This window comes from Gymnodraco acuticeps, unplaced genomic scaffold, assembly GCF_902827175.1.
Source record: "Gymnodraco acuticeps unplaced genomic scaffold, fGymAcu1.1, whole genome shotgun sequence".
Lineage (NCBI taxonomy): Eukaryota > Metazoa > Chordata > Actinopteri > Perciformes > Bathydraconidae > Gymnodraco > Gymnodraco acuticeps.
Window position 1 is genome coordinate 1,583,568 of NW_022990299.1, and position 16,631 is coordinate 1,600,198.

Below are 16,631 nucleotides of genomic sequence, written 5' to 3' on the forward strand. Positions count from 1 at the left end.
CTAAGGAGGTTTCACTGGAGGAGCCAGCAAATGTAATGAATGATTCAACCAAAAAACCCGGGCCATTGTAACCAACTCTTTACCAAATAAAAGTAGCTATCAACAAAAACAAAAATCTGAAAGTCACAAAATCCACGAGAAAGTCTGCAAGTTGGAAACAATGACAGCCATCCCTTAAATTCTCCCTCCAAAGCCACTTAAGGTAAACATTGGAAGTATCTACAGCTATAATTCACAGCCGGCAGGAACAAGCAAATAAATATGTCTTGAAATATGTCTGAGGAGACATTTATACCCTAATTCTGGGAATTTGGATAACCTAGTTATGTGTAAAACTTGATCATTCCTCAGTACGAGTAATATTTTTAATTATTTCTCTGCTCAAAAATAAATAGGACCAAAGCGCCCTTTCGCTCGTCTTCTTCCGGACATCAGCTGCCATCAAACGTGTCCCCTCGCGTCACAGAAAGTGACAAGAACCATTTGGCCGGTAGATGTTTAACCATGTCCCTGGACACCAGCTGGCACACTTCCCATTTCGCTCCAAAGTGAGCCTCCTGTTTTTTACCGTCCCTACTCCCAGGAGCTGTGAGGAGGGAGGATGCAGTGAGGGGGGGAGGCGAGAGGAGGGGTGGACTAACAGGCAAACACTAAAGGTTACCATCCCCATTTCACATCAAATATCAAGGACACCAGTAATTACCGCATACAGCTGAGAGGTTCCGACACCAGCGTAGGGTATCTCTCCTATCTGACCTTGTAGTAGCCTGAACTGAAATGCTAGAAGCCTATACTGGAAGGGGGGACAACGGAAAGAAAACACTTGAAAATGACACTCGCTAATTGCTATGCTCCCAAAGTGCAGTATACCCTAATTGCATGTCAGGATGTGTCCAGTTTTCCTATCTCTGCATGTCTTCTCAAGGAAATAGATTTCTCCCCGGATTTGATATTGCCTCAGCGCAAACAAGGCCCCGCTCCCCTCACCTTTTTGTCAATGTCACAATGCGTAATGCACGTTAAAGACCCCGGCAGCCATATCAATTGGATTACATTTATGTTGAAGGTTAGCGGGAAACACACATGAAGGAGCAAGAAGGATTAAAGAGGCAGAAAACTGGACGAAGACATTTACAGGGCTTATTAACATCCCCCTGTTACTCAGTGTTGCGTGTGGCCAGGGCTGGAGAATGAAACTCGGGTGTGAGTGTGTGAATTTCGGCTTTGTGGGTGGGCACGGGGCCGGGGCTGCATGTGCTGGCTTGGCTAATACGGAGTCAACCGGGAGAATTTGATCCTTGGTTTGGAAGGCCAGGCGCATTGTTAAATTCCCGGATTAGGCGGCTGTAAAGGGAGGGAATGTTAACTGTGCTGGTCAGCAGGCTTATTGAGACTGCTCTGAGCGGCTGTCACCCGCTGATAGTGTGAGATGACATGACGCCCAGCCGCGTCGCTCCCCACTGACCCACATATCACACCTAGGTACAGAAAGTCCCAAATAACTGTGCTGAAATCGGCCATGGCTGCTAATTAATTCTAACAATAGGTCAGCCGGCTGTGGGCTTATGACGCGACTGCTTTAGCTGAATTTGGAGCTTAGAATGAAATAAGGCAACTCCTGTGGGACACCTTCTATGATGTCAAGAGCAGACTTTCTATGAATAAATGATATTGGAATATGTTTACAGCTAAAGCAGATGGGGCAAAATGAGAATTCCAACACCTGGGCTAAGAATAGCGATAGCATGTATGAGGAGGGTGCGTGTCTTACAATGGGAGCGGGAAGTCTCCAACCGAGGAAGATCAATTAGGAACTCGCTCAGGTACCCCACGCGCTGTCACGGCTTATTTGGGTTGTTGTTGCCACCGCTGTTGTTTATTGAGCCTCAACCATTAGGATTCGTTGGGGAAGAGCCGGTGCTGTGCCCCCTCATCCCCCACCATCTCCCCCCACCCTCTCCTTGTGTTTTCCCCCTTGGGAAGGCAGCTGTGTCTCCAGTCATTACAGGCTGGTTGTTTGAGGCGAGTGGGCTGCTGTGTCTACACTCGGTTCTTCAGTCACTGAAAAGCCCCCCCCCCTGCCCTCCCGCCCTGTGTTGCAGAAGGGAGGCACTGGCTTGTGTCATTGCTCTCTGGGGTATTGCCCCGGCCCTGTTTGTCTGTCTGTTTACCTGTCTGCCGGCGTATCGGTCCGTCTCCCTGTGTCACCTTGCTGCTGCCGCTTCATGGTGTCTGTCCGGGCGGAAGGCTTCAAAATGACAATGTTAGGGGCTCAGGGCTGAGACAAGTTCACACACTCTTCATTATTAGCGTCAACATGTTGAGCCGAGTCTTACTCAGTGCTTGTTAGGGCAGTGGCAAAGGTGCCCATTAAAAAAGGGGTTTATTGCACTCCACAGGTCACTACATTGTGCTTTCTTTACTTGACTGTTATTATTTATCGTTAATGATGGATAGTCCATTTTTACCGCAGTTAAGTACAATTCTGAGGTACTAAATAAAATTACATTTATTTTGCAAATGCAGACTTTTAAAACCTTATTATGAGCATATAAAATTAAATGCATATTCATAGAGTAAATGAAAACACCTACAGTATAATATGGGTCTCCTTAGCTATCGGAGCCAGCTACAACATTACAATGCTGTTTGTTTAGCAATAATAATCCATATAATATGTAATAATGCAACACTGACAACCCATTTAGCATGCATAGTGAGCACATGTTCTTTAATCTTTGTCTTTTGTTGTACCTGTTACGGATAATAATTGAGTAATTGGGGTGTTTAAAACATTAACATTGTTACTGACATTTTTTATTTGGTCTTATTATATATAATAACAGTACTTATCAGTAGGGATATAAAGGCCCGAATAGAACTGACTCATCACCTGCCTCTACTGCCTTGGACTTAAGACATTACTTTTTGCAGGTTTATGAGAAAAGGGTCAGACTTCACTCTGCATCAACGTCTCTTTGACGAGTAATTAAGGCCATTAGTATGCACAGTTTGTAGTGGGTATATTTGTTTGTCAGTCTTATTCCCTGGAGCCTGTGGTGGGGTGATGGTATAATTCACCACTCAGCCTGTTTCCCGGAAACTGCTGCTTGGGTCAACAAGTTGCATTGGAGGGAAGTCATGAGATATGAGTCACTCTCAGCTGGGCAAAGGTATCTGCTGCAGGGGGGGGGGGGGGGGTGAGACAGAGTATCTATAGCAGTGATGATTATCATCTGGTTGCAATCAGATGATGATGTACAAATGAAAACTAATGTTGTTTTTTTAACAACCTTAATGATTATGTCTTGAAGTGTATTGTAAGCTCAAATGAAAACTGAAAACTACACTGTGCGGGTCACCTTAGATCAAAGTGTGCACTCATGTGTTTACTCTCAGAGAATATCCATTATCTAAGCTTGGGAAAATGGAGTTTAAATGAAAGGGGCTAACATAGTAGTGATTACCAAAGAAAACACACAATGGAGCGTAACAAAGCAGAGGCATAACAGGTTATGAAGGGTAACACAGGGTTTCGGGATAGGATTTCCTTTTGATAAGGAAAGAAAATGTGTAAGGCTTGAGGAAAGAGGGAGGGGAGGAATCTGGGAAGGGAAATGCCGATGACACACAGATCAAATAAATGACATAACTGTTCAAAGTTCACTAGCGTTCGCCAGCAAGTGAGGTCATAGTGGATAGGATTTGTTACTCTGGCAGCAGCCGGCCGTTAGCCTGCCCACTATCTGTGTCCTAATGTACAGACAGGCGCTGAGTCAACAAAGCTGGTGTTTGGAGTCAACCTTTAAAAGTCACGACCTTAGCAAAAGGTGCAGGAGAGCTGATGTGTTTCCTATACTGCACGGATATCTAAAGTTCACACTCTGCATTAGCTGATCAGCTCTCCTGACAAAAACACAATTATAACAGAGTAGAAGCTCACATTAAAGATTTTCCAAAGTTCATTCTTTACAGTGCCATAAACTTTGCTTTGATGAATCTCCCCCTGCATGTACAAGGAAGCAGTATCTTAATGTGATGAGCAAAGGCGTACTCATATAGTGCTGCTGCTCAAAGTCTCACTTCAAATGAGTTCACGATAAACTCGCCCATGTGAAACAAAGTCTGTCTTTGTGTACCTGCGAGAAACAAAAGCACTTATCTTTCCTTAAATCCCTCTTTGTGTTCCAGTCGGATAACTTATTCCGAAACTGATCTGTGACCCAGATCTGTGGCAATAAACGAAGATCTATGTTTGGATAAGCAAAAAAGTGGAGTCACATTGTTGACGGTTGTGTGAGGACAAAGACCCCCCGGGCAGAGGCCTGGCTCCCAGGTTACAGGCTCAGAGAGAGAGAGACGTAAACTCTGATAGCACACAGTGAGGGACGAGCATTACATTGTAAAACACAGATTTGGTAGGAGATTGGAAACGGGCACAAAACAACTTGGTGCTTAGAGGTTTTCAAATCCAGTAGCCCAAAACCATCTGGGACAGATAGTAGGGAGTTCCACCAATGAGGTAAAACACTTAACAAAAGTAATGACACATGTGAGATTGAATTTATGGCGTGTAGCGTTTTTAGGCTATTGAGATTGTGGAAAAATGTAGATTTAGGCACCACAAGTCATAAGAAAAGATCTAACTAAATTATAACTAAACCATAAATGCCAAGAAAAACAAATGAACACTTCCTTGTGACAGAAATACCATGTTTTCTGCCACACATATGAAACTGTGAGTCAGAGTAGGTTTTATTCATGCAATAGGAATGTGTCTATGTGCGATCCAGTATCAAGAGTCTGAGCACGGTGCGTTCATGGTCACTGTAACCCGATCATAACTCCCCATGCCCCCCTCCCTCCTCTTTCTCTCCCACACACCCGAAAGTTTACAATGAATACATCGCCTAATCAGTGGGTTGGGTCAGTGTTTATACCGTGGCCTTGTTAGATACCACCCCCGAAACAGCCAGAGAGCGCTGGTTCCAACAGAGGTTGGCAGAAAATAATAAAAATACTTAACATTCCTGCACCCTGTATAATGGCAGTGGCTTTTTAATGCAGCGCTGGCATCGCTGGAGGGAAAAACAACTTCCAGCACCTGAATGCACCACCCGGTGTGAAACAATGACCATTGAAGTGTCGTGCACATTTTCCAGCACTTTTAAGATCTACTACTACTAAAGTCTCTCCCTGTGCGACTGCAATGTTCCAACCAACTCTTGATCTGCGGTTGGAGGCGGTACATGAGGTCCCAACACTGTTTGTTTTTCCAGAAATGACTATTTGTTTCATTTGAACGGAGAGAGACTCCTGAGGGCAACAAGAGTGTCTCTGCAGATAAGAGACACCGACTCTGTTGCTATTCACTTGAGTGATAACCTCAAGGCCATATGACACAGCCTGCATGCTCACTGGTAATTTGCTGTTGTCACAACACCACCACCATACACATGGTTACATACGCTCACAGTGCATCGCAGTTCATTTTAAATGGTTCTGATGCTGCCGTTTTACATTTCAAGGCATAACAAGGAGGGCTTCCATTATATCTTTAATCCAAATGTATAATCTTTTTGGATTTTATAATTGATTCATTGCATTTATGGGTTTCAAAGTCAAAGCATGAATCTGAGGTTTACAGAATGGTCTCAACACCGTCAATTGCAGCCAAGGAACCACTTTAACATCACAATAGCGGCACTTACTACCAATAAATTGTGTAGTTGTGACCTTACAGGGACCGTTTTGATATTTAACAGTATTTATATATAACCTATCCTGCTTGAAAATAAAACATGGGAATCTCCCTTTAAATTGTGTTTAATTAATTGTTGTACCTCAATAAAAGGACTCAAAACAGAGTACAGCTGAGGTTGATGGGAAATAAAACATTAGTGCTGCAGACATTAACTGATAAACCAAAGTCACTACTTTGACCTGATGATGGCATAAAGTATGACATATTATGGATATTATGGCAGCAAATTCCTACAACTCATGGAGAACAATATCAAAACCAAATTGTTAAGATGCTGAGATATTTGAAAATCTCAAAGTCACTATGGCACTGGAAGGAGTCATTGTCGCTAGTCGATTAAATATGAATTGTGATGGTCTGTTTTTAATTATGTTGAGCTGACCTCAGCATATTTAAATGCATGTATTCAAAAGGTCAGTGTTGAATAATATGGGATTAACATCTACTGTCCCCTTATTAATAAACAAACATGCATAAACTTATAATGGCACTCTTTAAAGCTTAATAGCCAAGGCTTGTCTGCCTTAACCAAAGAGGGAAAGAAAAGTGTTGAAGCTTTTCCACTGTGTGCCAAAGTGTGTGTAGCAGTGATGAGGGAAGAACCTCCGTCATATCGCAGGTAGGCCGTATTGATTTCCACAAACTGATATATTGGTGTGTTCTGAATGCAAGCGCACAAACCAATTCACACAGCTCCATCACAAGAGCGTCCTGACTGATTGCTGTGTCCCATGCAGGTCCGCAGCTAAAACACACACACACACGGGGCCCACTCTTCATCCTCAAGGTCAAGAGCTGCTGGGAGGCAGAGGCTCCTCAATGACGGCCTGATGGAGCTGACACCACGCGACCCATTGTACACACATGTTGATCTGTCCCCAGACGTGGCTTGACAGCAGCACATAAGGCCAACAACGCACGTTACCATCAATGCATTTCAATGAGAGGATCTCACCGTTCACGTTTGTGTGTGTGGGGCGAGAAATGTAGCGGCTGGGGGATTGTGACAAAGCTAAACACATTTGCAGGCCGGACAAGCCTCAGCCCTGTGGAGTATGTAATCCAAAACCAGGCCAATGATTATCTCCCCTCCCCGCAAGCTCTGACTCAATTCTGATTTATGATTGGAATGAATATCGATTTTCCAGGAGCTCTTCCCCCACCCCGCTCTTCCCTTCCATTTCTCCTTTTAACAAAAGAGTGAATGATGTATGTGCATTGATTTCCAATCAATTATTTTTATTCTCATTTTATTTAAGCTCGGACAAATTTTCAGTGGCACCCGCGGAGAGCGATGCATCTCTATCAACAGTGCTGTACCTCATTACTAACTGGCCTTCTGATGGTAAGCAGGGAAATAATGAGGGCGTCATCTCTGCTTATACATTGTTAGGCAATATATCTGACTCTGCTTCTTTTCTATGACACTTACAGGCAAATACATTAAAAAAAATACCATGGAATTATGCACCATTGGTACTGTTAAGTATACTGTTGTTATGTACCAAACTTCGCCCCAAATTTGGAACTATGGTGTACCTATTTTTGTTAAAGTGGATTAAACAAACCTTTATTGCCCTATAGTCCTAACCCTATTAAATTAAGACCATTGCATTTCTTTTTAATTAAGCAGATTTCTAGTTATCTCCAACCAACAGCACTCAATCATTTATGACAAATGAAAGCAACAATACCTGTGAAATATTGGATTTTGTTTGCCTTAATTTAAATGATTATCAAAATAGTTGACGATTATTCTTCCGAGCATCAAGTTCTCTGCTAATCTTTTCCGTTTCAGCTCCTGTAAAACGTCCATAGAGGATGATGAACTCTGGGGAATAGCCTTGGTCTTTAAATATTCCCTGTACACATTATGGAAAACCATACAAGAGCTGGTCTCCAGAGCACCTAGGTTGCCCATAAAAACCCCTTAGAACAACTCACTAATTGAGTTGACAGTGATGCATTAAAATGGGTCATCCTGGAATTGCTCTTTCCTGTGGCTACTGGCTGGGCTGGGATTACATAACGATGATAAAGCTGCGGACCTGGCTCTCCAAGATAAAAGCTGCCATGCAGGACCTCGCGCATTCTCTAAATGCTTCATCTGAGGCCTTCTGAAGGAAGTGATTACTGCCGAACTGCCCACTAATGCTCCGGCGGGACCCGGCGTTGTACTCTGTTATTCATCAAACACAGACGGTGTAAGCCTTGGCAACTTTGGAAAATGCTTAAATAATGAGTGTTATTGTGCAATGATAAGTTGAGGTGATAGAAGAAGTTTTTGAAATGGACTCTTCAAGCAAAGTGTCCACTCAGTTCTACAGGGACTGAATGAATAGCCCCATTAGTGACATAAAAGCAGAATGGAATTCCTCAGCAGGGCCACTGAGGCCAGCTCCAGGCTTTCACAAGGCATCCCATCGCCATATGACTAAATCAGATGCTATGGGTGACAAATATGGCCTCACAGCTGAGAGCAGCACAAAGGACACTCAGTTGTCTGCTTGGGCCAGCAGCAGAAAATACTGCAACTCGTGAGACAATGTGGGACTTGTGTGGAAATGTTGTTTATCTCATCGGGCGATGGCGTGCCAGGTTCTGGTACGACTTCATTTTGTGAACTTATGGAAATGCAGCAGGAAGAGATGCCTCTGTGGCGCGCGAGTACTTCTGCAAAGAAGAAATTATAAGCATAAGTTGGGATGACGTAACAGAGTTGCGAAATATGCGATGGAATGTTACTGGAATGAAGAGTCATTCATGAGGGACTAAAGCTGGGTATCACCAGACAATAGTGGAATTATGTAAGGTATAATTAAACTATAGTGTAAATACTTCTAATTACTTTGTGTAATGTCAAAAGTATGCAATACAAGCCTATAAGTTCCATAAATGGATACAAAGGAAAAAAAAGAATTACGTTTTGCTTGTCTCTATTTTCTATCTCTAAAGAAAAACAACAAACCTCCTGAAATGCTTGAATTTGTATATTTGAGGGGGAAATCACTTTTCAGTTGTAGCTTAGAGCTAATGTTGACACTAATTTGGGGTCATAAGTATATATTCCCTTTTCTCAAAAAAAGGTTACAAACCACTTCCCTGAAGAGGTTGCAGAGAAATTATTCTGGTCTGAGATGTTTTGGGAAATCACCATGTGTTTCTCCATGAATCATAATAACTAAACTGGGGTAAAACAAATCCTTTAACTTCTGGGAACTCCTTTGAATCTTAATCTGATGCATGCTCTTTTAAGTGCAAATTAGCTGATAAAAGCTTTTTTAACTAATGGCAATATGCACTTGTGAAACCCTTACTTAGCAGAGAGTGCAACTCTGGTCTTTTTCAGAACTAAAGCAGAAGTCTATATAAATTCAGTCAGAGAGAAGTGAGGAAAAATGCTTCCTCTAAAGGCATGCGTTGATAACACATAATATCCTGCCATCCATTAGTCACTGTGTCCCAAGACATGTATTCAGTTGCTGATGTCAACATGCACTTCACCACAGTTACAGGCTTGGTGAAATCCTCTCCTTAAACAGCCGTGTTGCAAGTGCTACTTATGACAAAGTTACAGAGAGAGGGAGAAAGAGAGAGAGATGTTTTCCACTGAAGAGGAATAGAACTGTTTCGGCTCACAGGCGCTGTCTGTGGCGAAACACGTCGCCGACAGAAAAGACTGCACGGACAGAGAGCCCATCACTCGCTTATATACATGCCTATAAATAACCAACCAATCAGCGGCGAGACACTGGGAGTTAAACGCGCCAATTAAAACGGAGAAGGAACCAAATTAAGTCAGAGGCCTGCCCGGATTGGTTGACTGTGATATCATTTGCAAGCCCTGACGCTGCTCGACGCTGATTGGCTCATCGGATGCAGGCGTAATCCTGCCGTGAGTAAGGGGGGGTTAGGGGGGGGGCGGGCTTGGAGGTTTGAATAGGGAAGTTTGCAGAGCGCAGTTGTTCCCCATCCAGTCCAGTGCAGTGTTTGCAAACACCTTGAACGCAGAGAAGAAGAAGAAGCAGAAGAAGGGGGGGACTGACGGACGGACGCTCGGTTGTACCGCTACTGAAAACGAGCGCTTCTTTACGGGCTTGCATCGCAGGGGACCGCTCTCATCGCTTCCGCTCGGTTGTTTTTTTACAACACATTTAACTGCAGCTTAATATTTTTTAACCCAACTCTGGAAAATGGATGTTCTACCCATGTGCAGCATCTTTCAAGAACTTCAAATAGTTCACGACACGGGCTATTTCTCAGCCTTACCGTCACTGGAGGAGTACTGGCAGCAGGTGAATATACGTTATTTTCAAAGAAGCGGAACTGAGACGCTTTGCTTTTATTTCATAGATTACACCGCAAAGTTAGTGACTCGCATCATAACTGTTGTAAACACCGTGCACATCATTTCACCTGACGCGATATTTCACGATCGGTTCCCTTATGAAGTTTTCTGAAGTGGATCAGTGTGTCAGTCTGACAGCTGGAGTCGAGACTCTGCTCCTCCAAGATGAATGGGCACAGAGTAATACAAGCAGCGGCGTGCTGCGTTTACTGCCCTGCTTTATTTTGACTTCTCCTTTCATTGGCTGCTTTCAGGGCATGAGTGCTGGTTTCACTAGAAGGAAGTATGATTTCAAACACGTCGGCAGTTAATTCAAAGTGTTAGAAGCGCGTTGGCTCAGGATCAGCTCTAAAGATGTGCCAATAATTTACTTTTTACAACATGATTCAGTCGGTCTGTTTTGCCACAGTCTGAAAACCAACATCAGCTTTCCATTTTATATTGTTTCAGCTTTATCATTTGTTTTTCTAAGCCATAATATCCTTACAAACTCATCATTCTTGAATTTGAATGTGCTCCACAACATGGCACTATCAAATGTCATACAGGGCCAATTCCTGCTTGCATGAGTAGGCACCAGCACAGCTGGAAAATATGTTGTTGGGCTGCAGGAGCCTGGAGGGAAATATTTTCTTTTACATCTGCCCTGTCAAAGCTGCTGTCTAATGAATGGCCCCTTGCTTTTCAACTTAAATGGCGCTCTGAAGTCAAATATCTTGTGGAGTGGCTGCCACTGAGGAAGGATGTGATTGCATGTCATAGGTTTGCATGAGAAAAAGCATCTGCATGGCTCATGTTGGAGGAAGGAAGGAGGGAGGGGGGGGGGGGGGGGGAGTTGAGCGGCTTCCTTAAAAGGACTTTAGATTTGTTCAGTGAGTCATGCAAGTGTTGAAATGACAAAGCAAGTTTAGTGTTAGGCTGAACTCAGGTGCAGGAGGATTGGAGTTCAGAGGGGATGACAGATCAGGTCTGCTTACATGACATGAAGCTGAGGTGGGGGGCACATGTGGTGATGTTTGAGATGAGCCCTTATTATGAAAAGGAGTAAATCAGTGACTCTAGGCATGTGCAATGCAAATAAATTTGTTTTCGAGTTGATTCATATAAACCCAAGATCATGTGTTTTATTTTATTTTCTCAGAAACAATCAAAACCAAAGATATGACATTAAATGAATGCAAACAAGCAGCATAATTTTCTTTTGAGAAGCTGAAACCAGCGAATATTTGGCTTTTTTGCTTAAAAAACGATTGATTATCTTTCCATCCATTAATCTTAACAGCTGTTATATCTAAACCTGCTCATTACAAGTATGAGCCTAAGAGTACACTAAAGATAAGTGCTGTAATTGCTACTATTTCCTGTTTAATGTTTCCTGCTGTAAGCACTTAATAAATATTACACCACACTAGGCATTTTAGGTGCACATGCATCATTTAGAAGGGTTTCCCACACAGAAGCAATGTGCTGGTGTGAATGAAAATCCTCTCTTTGGGGTTTGTTGTAACTCGTTTTTTTTCAATCTTCTCATTCGACCAGACATGCTTGGAGTTGGAGCGCTACCTTCAGAGCGAGCCTTACGTCTCCACGGCAGAACTCAAGTTCGACAGCCAGGAGGACCTCTGGAGCAAGTTGATCTTGGTCTGCGGGGACAAGGCCAAGGCCGAGTCCGACCCAAAGCTGCCCGCGGCCCAGGACGAGGACAATCAGGACAGCCCAATCTTGGACACCAACAGTGTGAATTCTGACGCCAGCAGTGAAGCTTCAGACAGCTCTGAGGAGCTCTCGCCCACACACAGCTTTACCTCCAACCCTCTGGGCTCTGTCTTGGTTGGCTCTGGACCTTTTAGCCCATCCATCATAAGCACTCCCCCGTCCTCTCCGGAGGCCAACTCGGAGCCCAGTGTCGTGACTAATGGCTGGGTCAACACACATGCCGAGGCGCACTTGCCGGGCAAAATCAGGACCGGCGGGGTGGCAAAGAGTACGGAAAAGACGGGACTCAGTTGCGGGGACGCGTCCCCAGACGGCAGGAGGCGAGTGCACAGGTGTCACTTCAACGGCTGTCGCAAGGTTTACACAAAGAGCTCCCACCTAAAAGCACACCAGCGCACTCATACAGGTGAGATCCAAGCTCCTATCCAACCCTAGTTTACCAACATCATGACCACGTGTGATGAATGTAAACAGAAGGGTCTGCTCAGCTGTTCTCAAGCCAATTCATTCATAGTGTTTAAAACAGCGGATGGCGGAAGTGCTTTTAATTCAGTCTTCCACCTTAACGTCATTGTCCGTCCATTGTGCAATGTAATTAAACGTCCACATTGCATGATGTCCTCAGCTGGAGCGCTGCGAGTATTAGCTCTGCATGGCTGGATACCTAAACTGTGACCTAATCTATCTGGAATGTGACTGACTGAGTGAGTGAGTGAGCGAGCGAGGGAGGGAGCGAACAGGGGGGAGGGGTTGCACATGGGAGATAAAAGGACTTGAAAACAGATTGAGTTTCACCATGGGAAAGGGGTGAATGGGCGGGGAGCCAGGGGGCATCGAGCTGGAAGGGCTTTGAATGGTCATTTGAGCGTTTCTTATTTTTGATTAAAAGTATACTTCATTTTATACATTTCACATGTTCACCTACGCAGCATCGCTATTAGCATTCTTACCATGTTTCAGGTGGTTGACAAAACACAGCTAGTGATCAAACCGGTTCTGTGGAATCCGGGTCTCGAGTGACTTGTCAGCACTTATGTCATCTGCCCTGGCTCCGCGCTGATTTATCTGAATGAATTTGAATGACAACAGCGCAGAGTCGACCAATCACAGCCTGAGCAGGATAAAAAACATTCCTTTTGTGTTTGAGCTGAATTAATCGCCCCTACTGTTTGTCCTGCAGGTGAGAAACCCTACAGGTGTTCATGGGAGGGCTGTGAGTGGCGTTTTGCACGAAGCGACGAGTTGACCAGGCACTTCAGGAAGCACACTGGGGCCAAGCCATTTAAATGCAGTCACTGTGACAGGTAAGCCAGCCATTTGTCTGAAGGAATGTCACTAGACTTCTGATAAGCCTTTAACACAGAGCTGAGGCATGCACCACATTTCTCCTGATGTGATCTCCTATTCTTGCATCATCTAGATAATAATGCATGTCTTTAAAGAACGGAAGCACTGATGCATTTTATTCAGGTAGCTAAGCATTAAAGCTACATGGATAAATCAGCCAGTATAAGCCTTGGTATGAATGTTAGCTAAGACATTGCAAAACTAGGTTTGAGATCATCTACAAAGTGTCTCAATTGCATATTTTGTTTGAAGGAGGTCATTCTGGCCTGTTCTCAGAAGGAATTTCATGCTTCCATTATGACAAAGCATGTGATCTAAAGGCTCAAATTCTTATCTATTGGTAATCACTGGAGCACAAAACCTGTTCTATCTTTTGTATTGATACTGACTTCCTGCTCCCCTTCCTCCACAGATGTTTCTCCAGGTCCGATCATCTGGCTCTTCACATGAAGAGGCACGTCTAGAGAAGGGCAAGCTCCAACCAAGGCGGAAAAAGGGGAAAGTTTGGAAAGAAAAAAAACAAATGTCGTCTCCCGACCAGTCTCTTGGTTGAACTGTCCCAGAGCAGAGTGGCGGGAGTGTGTTCCAGCCAAAGCATGCCGTTTTGCACCATACTGAAACCCAGTGCCTCCGGGACCTCTCTTTGGAGAAAGGCGCTCTGAAAGGTTGTCTGTTGCAACGAAAAAGGACAAAATCATGGATGGGGAAGACATTTTTTTTGAGAAGGACACACACAAAAAAAAAAAAAAAAAGATAAAAGACACACACAAACAAAAAGAGTGAATGATCTGTATGTATGGTGCATGATGTTTTTGGGGGACATCTCCCGGACAGCAGATACACTGGTACTTTACAAAACTGTCTGAGGTAAGCATGTGTGCACTGTGAATGTCTGAGATCGGCTGACTGGCCCCCCCCTGGGAGGAGAGGAAGAGGAGAGGGGTTTTTTTTTTTGGAGTTGGATTGATGGATGGTGCGGGGCTGGCACCGATGTTGCTGTGGACTGAATGGGTTTCTGGGGGGAATTTTCGTTTCCCCGGTGGCAGTGTGAGGATGGGGCAGGATGGAAGTTCCTGCCTGTCTGTCTGGCACCAAGAGGGGAGGGGGGGGGGGGGGTCTCGGAAGCTTTCAAAGCTTTTGACGCCTTGGGTTTGACTTTCTAGAAGGAGGACGTGTCCCCCTTCTGGTCAGTGACCCAAAACACCCCACCCACCCGGTCACTGTATGACAGGAGCTTTTTTGGTGTTTTTGGTGCAGCTACTAAATGTGCAATGTGTTATGTAGCCTGGTTTATTATTTTTTTACAAGCTACAAAGCTCTATTTGTAGTCCAATTGTATAAGCTGTGTGCTTAGAGTTATAACACAACTATACTATAACTTCAGTATCATAGACAGGTGTTGCATGGTTCTAGGGTTTGTTCATTTCATGTTTCCACTGTAATCAGGACTGCAAATAGTTTGAATAAAAGTGCAGCTAAAGTGCGGACGGTTAAATGTTACAATATTGTACATAAAGCCTTGATGATTTCCCTCTTCTTTTATTCTTTCATCCGTTTCTTTATCCGGCTGGAGACTTCACCACTGCTTACTCATTCTCTCATTCATCCTATGCCTTGAGGAGTCATTTTGATTTACTTTTTTTATCTAATAATGCACTGTTGACCTTAATGGTGCCTTATGCAAGTGACTTAGCCCTGTGGTAGCGGTGGTTTTGCTCGCCGTGGAAGTCACATTTGTTATATGGGTGATTTGAAAAGCTTGATCAAGGCTCAATTACGCATGAACTCGCACCTCTTTGTGTTTAATGACCGCTGTCCGCATCTGTTCTGACCATTAATCGCGTTGCTAAAAAATTTCTTCAGATAAAAGCACTTTTCGAGTCGGAGCGCCGGTTATCACATTCAATCAAGTCAGAACATGTAAATATGTTTAGATCACTTAAATTCATTTATTAAAAGCTACTGTGTAGTTTGTACTCCAGTCCATCACACACAGCTCTAAGGTACAAAACAACCAGACTAGGGAAACAAATGTGTGCAGTGCTGCTCTTTTTTCGCAGTCTCCCTCCCCATCATCATCCCCCCCCCCCCCCCTTCTGTCCCTCCATCTCTGCAAGTGGGACTGAAGAAAAAGCTAAAGATTTATTGTAATTAACAGGCTGCAGTCGGACAGGCCTCGCCTTGTACTGCCTCTCAGTAATGAATTGCTAAAGGCTTTGTTGGCATGGAATCTGTCACAGACTGCTGACTGTGTAGGTTGGTTATTGACCTGTCTGGGGAACGTTGTTTTAGCCAAGCTGCAACAGTATTATCAAAACCACAGGAGCGAGCGATGGGGGGACAGGGGAGCAGATAAAGATCAAGCGTGCACACGGAAGTTGGACAAAAAAACAATGACAGTATCCCCGTTAAAGGTGGATCTGTTATTGGATGTGGAGTGGGACCAAACCATAGTCATTGTAGGGTTTATACTTATTACTGTTTCAGGAAAAAAGTGCCACCCACTCCAGATCACTGCTGTAGGAATTCGATGTTGCAGCACGACTTATGGATTTCAGATCAGCGAGTGAAAGAGACAAGATGAGTACAAAGTTGAAACTGCTTGCTGCGATAGATTTGGGGAGTGCTGGCAGTGCCTTTTTGTGGGCAAAAAGGAAAGGAACATCCATTCGGTGCAAACGGCAGCCAATACTTTTCAAATGGTAATTGAGCCTTGATTAAGCCCTGTGTTTGCTCACATCTTTTTCCATCATTCGCCTTCATCCCACTACCCCAACTTCTTCTGTCACACACACAGATCTTTGTTCTCAACTGAATCTTTGTATAAAAAAAAAAGGAAAAAAAAACTTTTGTAAAATTGTTATGTTTATGCTTTATGAAATTTTTATTTGAAATTGTTTTGCAAAATTGTTATATTTCTGTATGAATGTATTTTTTATTGGAATAATAAGAAATTCTTATCTGACTTTGGCTTGCTTCCTTTGTCTCATTTGTTGATTCTCCTCAGTTCTGCCTGATTATTGTGAAGGCTTTTTCTTTATCTGTGGGAGGTTTGCAGCGTGCTGAGGATGAATGGCTACATTTGCTGCTGCAGTAATACGGACACAATGAGATTAGTGTCAGTGTGTGAGCACCGGGGGCACATATCTGACATTTAGAATTTCCACTTTGTGCAATATAAATTCTTTGTTTACCTGCTAGAAGCTCTAAATGTCCTCACCTCATCCTGCCTTGTAAATACCAGCATGAAAATATCCCTCCCTCGAACGAGCAAATTATATCTTTGCAGAAACCGGTTGCTAAACACAGAAACCTGACGCTCCCAGTGGCAAACACTTATTTTTCCCCAAACACCCCCTGGAAAAGTTTCTATAAAAGCTCACTGCAGTGTTTTCAGTTCTAAAAGCGACTGACTGCTCGCTTCTTAGAGCTAGCTAGCTCTCATCAAAGCAGTAT

General features: G+C 43.7%; 1 protein-coding gene across 1 annotated transcript; it reads left to right on the top strand.

Moving 5' to 3' along the window:
• The first annotated feature begins 9,716 nt into the window (after window positions 1–9,716).
• On the top strand, window positions 9,717–16,145 carry klf6a (Kruppel-like factor 6a). Its single transcript, XM_034222624.1, has 4 exons — window positions 9,717–10,059; window positions 11,652–12,234; window positions 13,009–13,132; window positions 13,588–16,145. Exons 1-4 carry the CDS (start codon window positions 9,958–9,960, stop codon window positions 13,637–13,639), a joined length of 861 nt encoding a protein of 286 aa, XP_034078515.1. The 5' UTR covers window positions 9,717–9,957; the 3' UTR covers window positions 13,640–16,145.
• The last annotated feature ends 486 nt before the right edge of the window (window positions 16,146–16,631 follow it).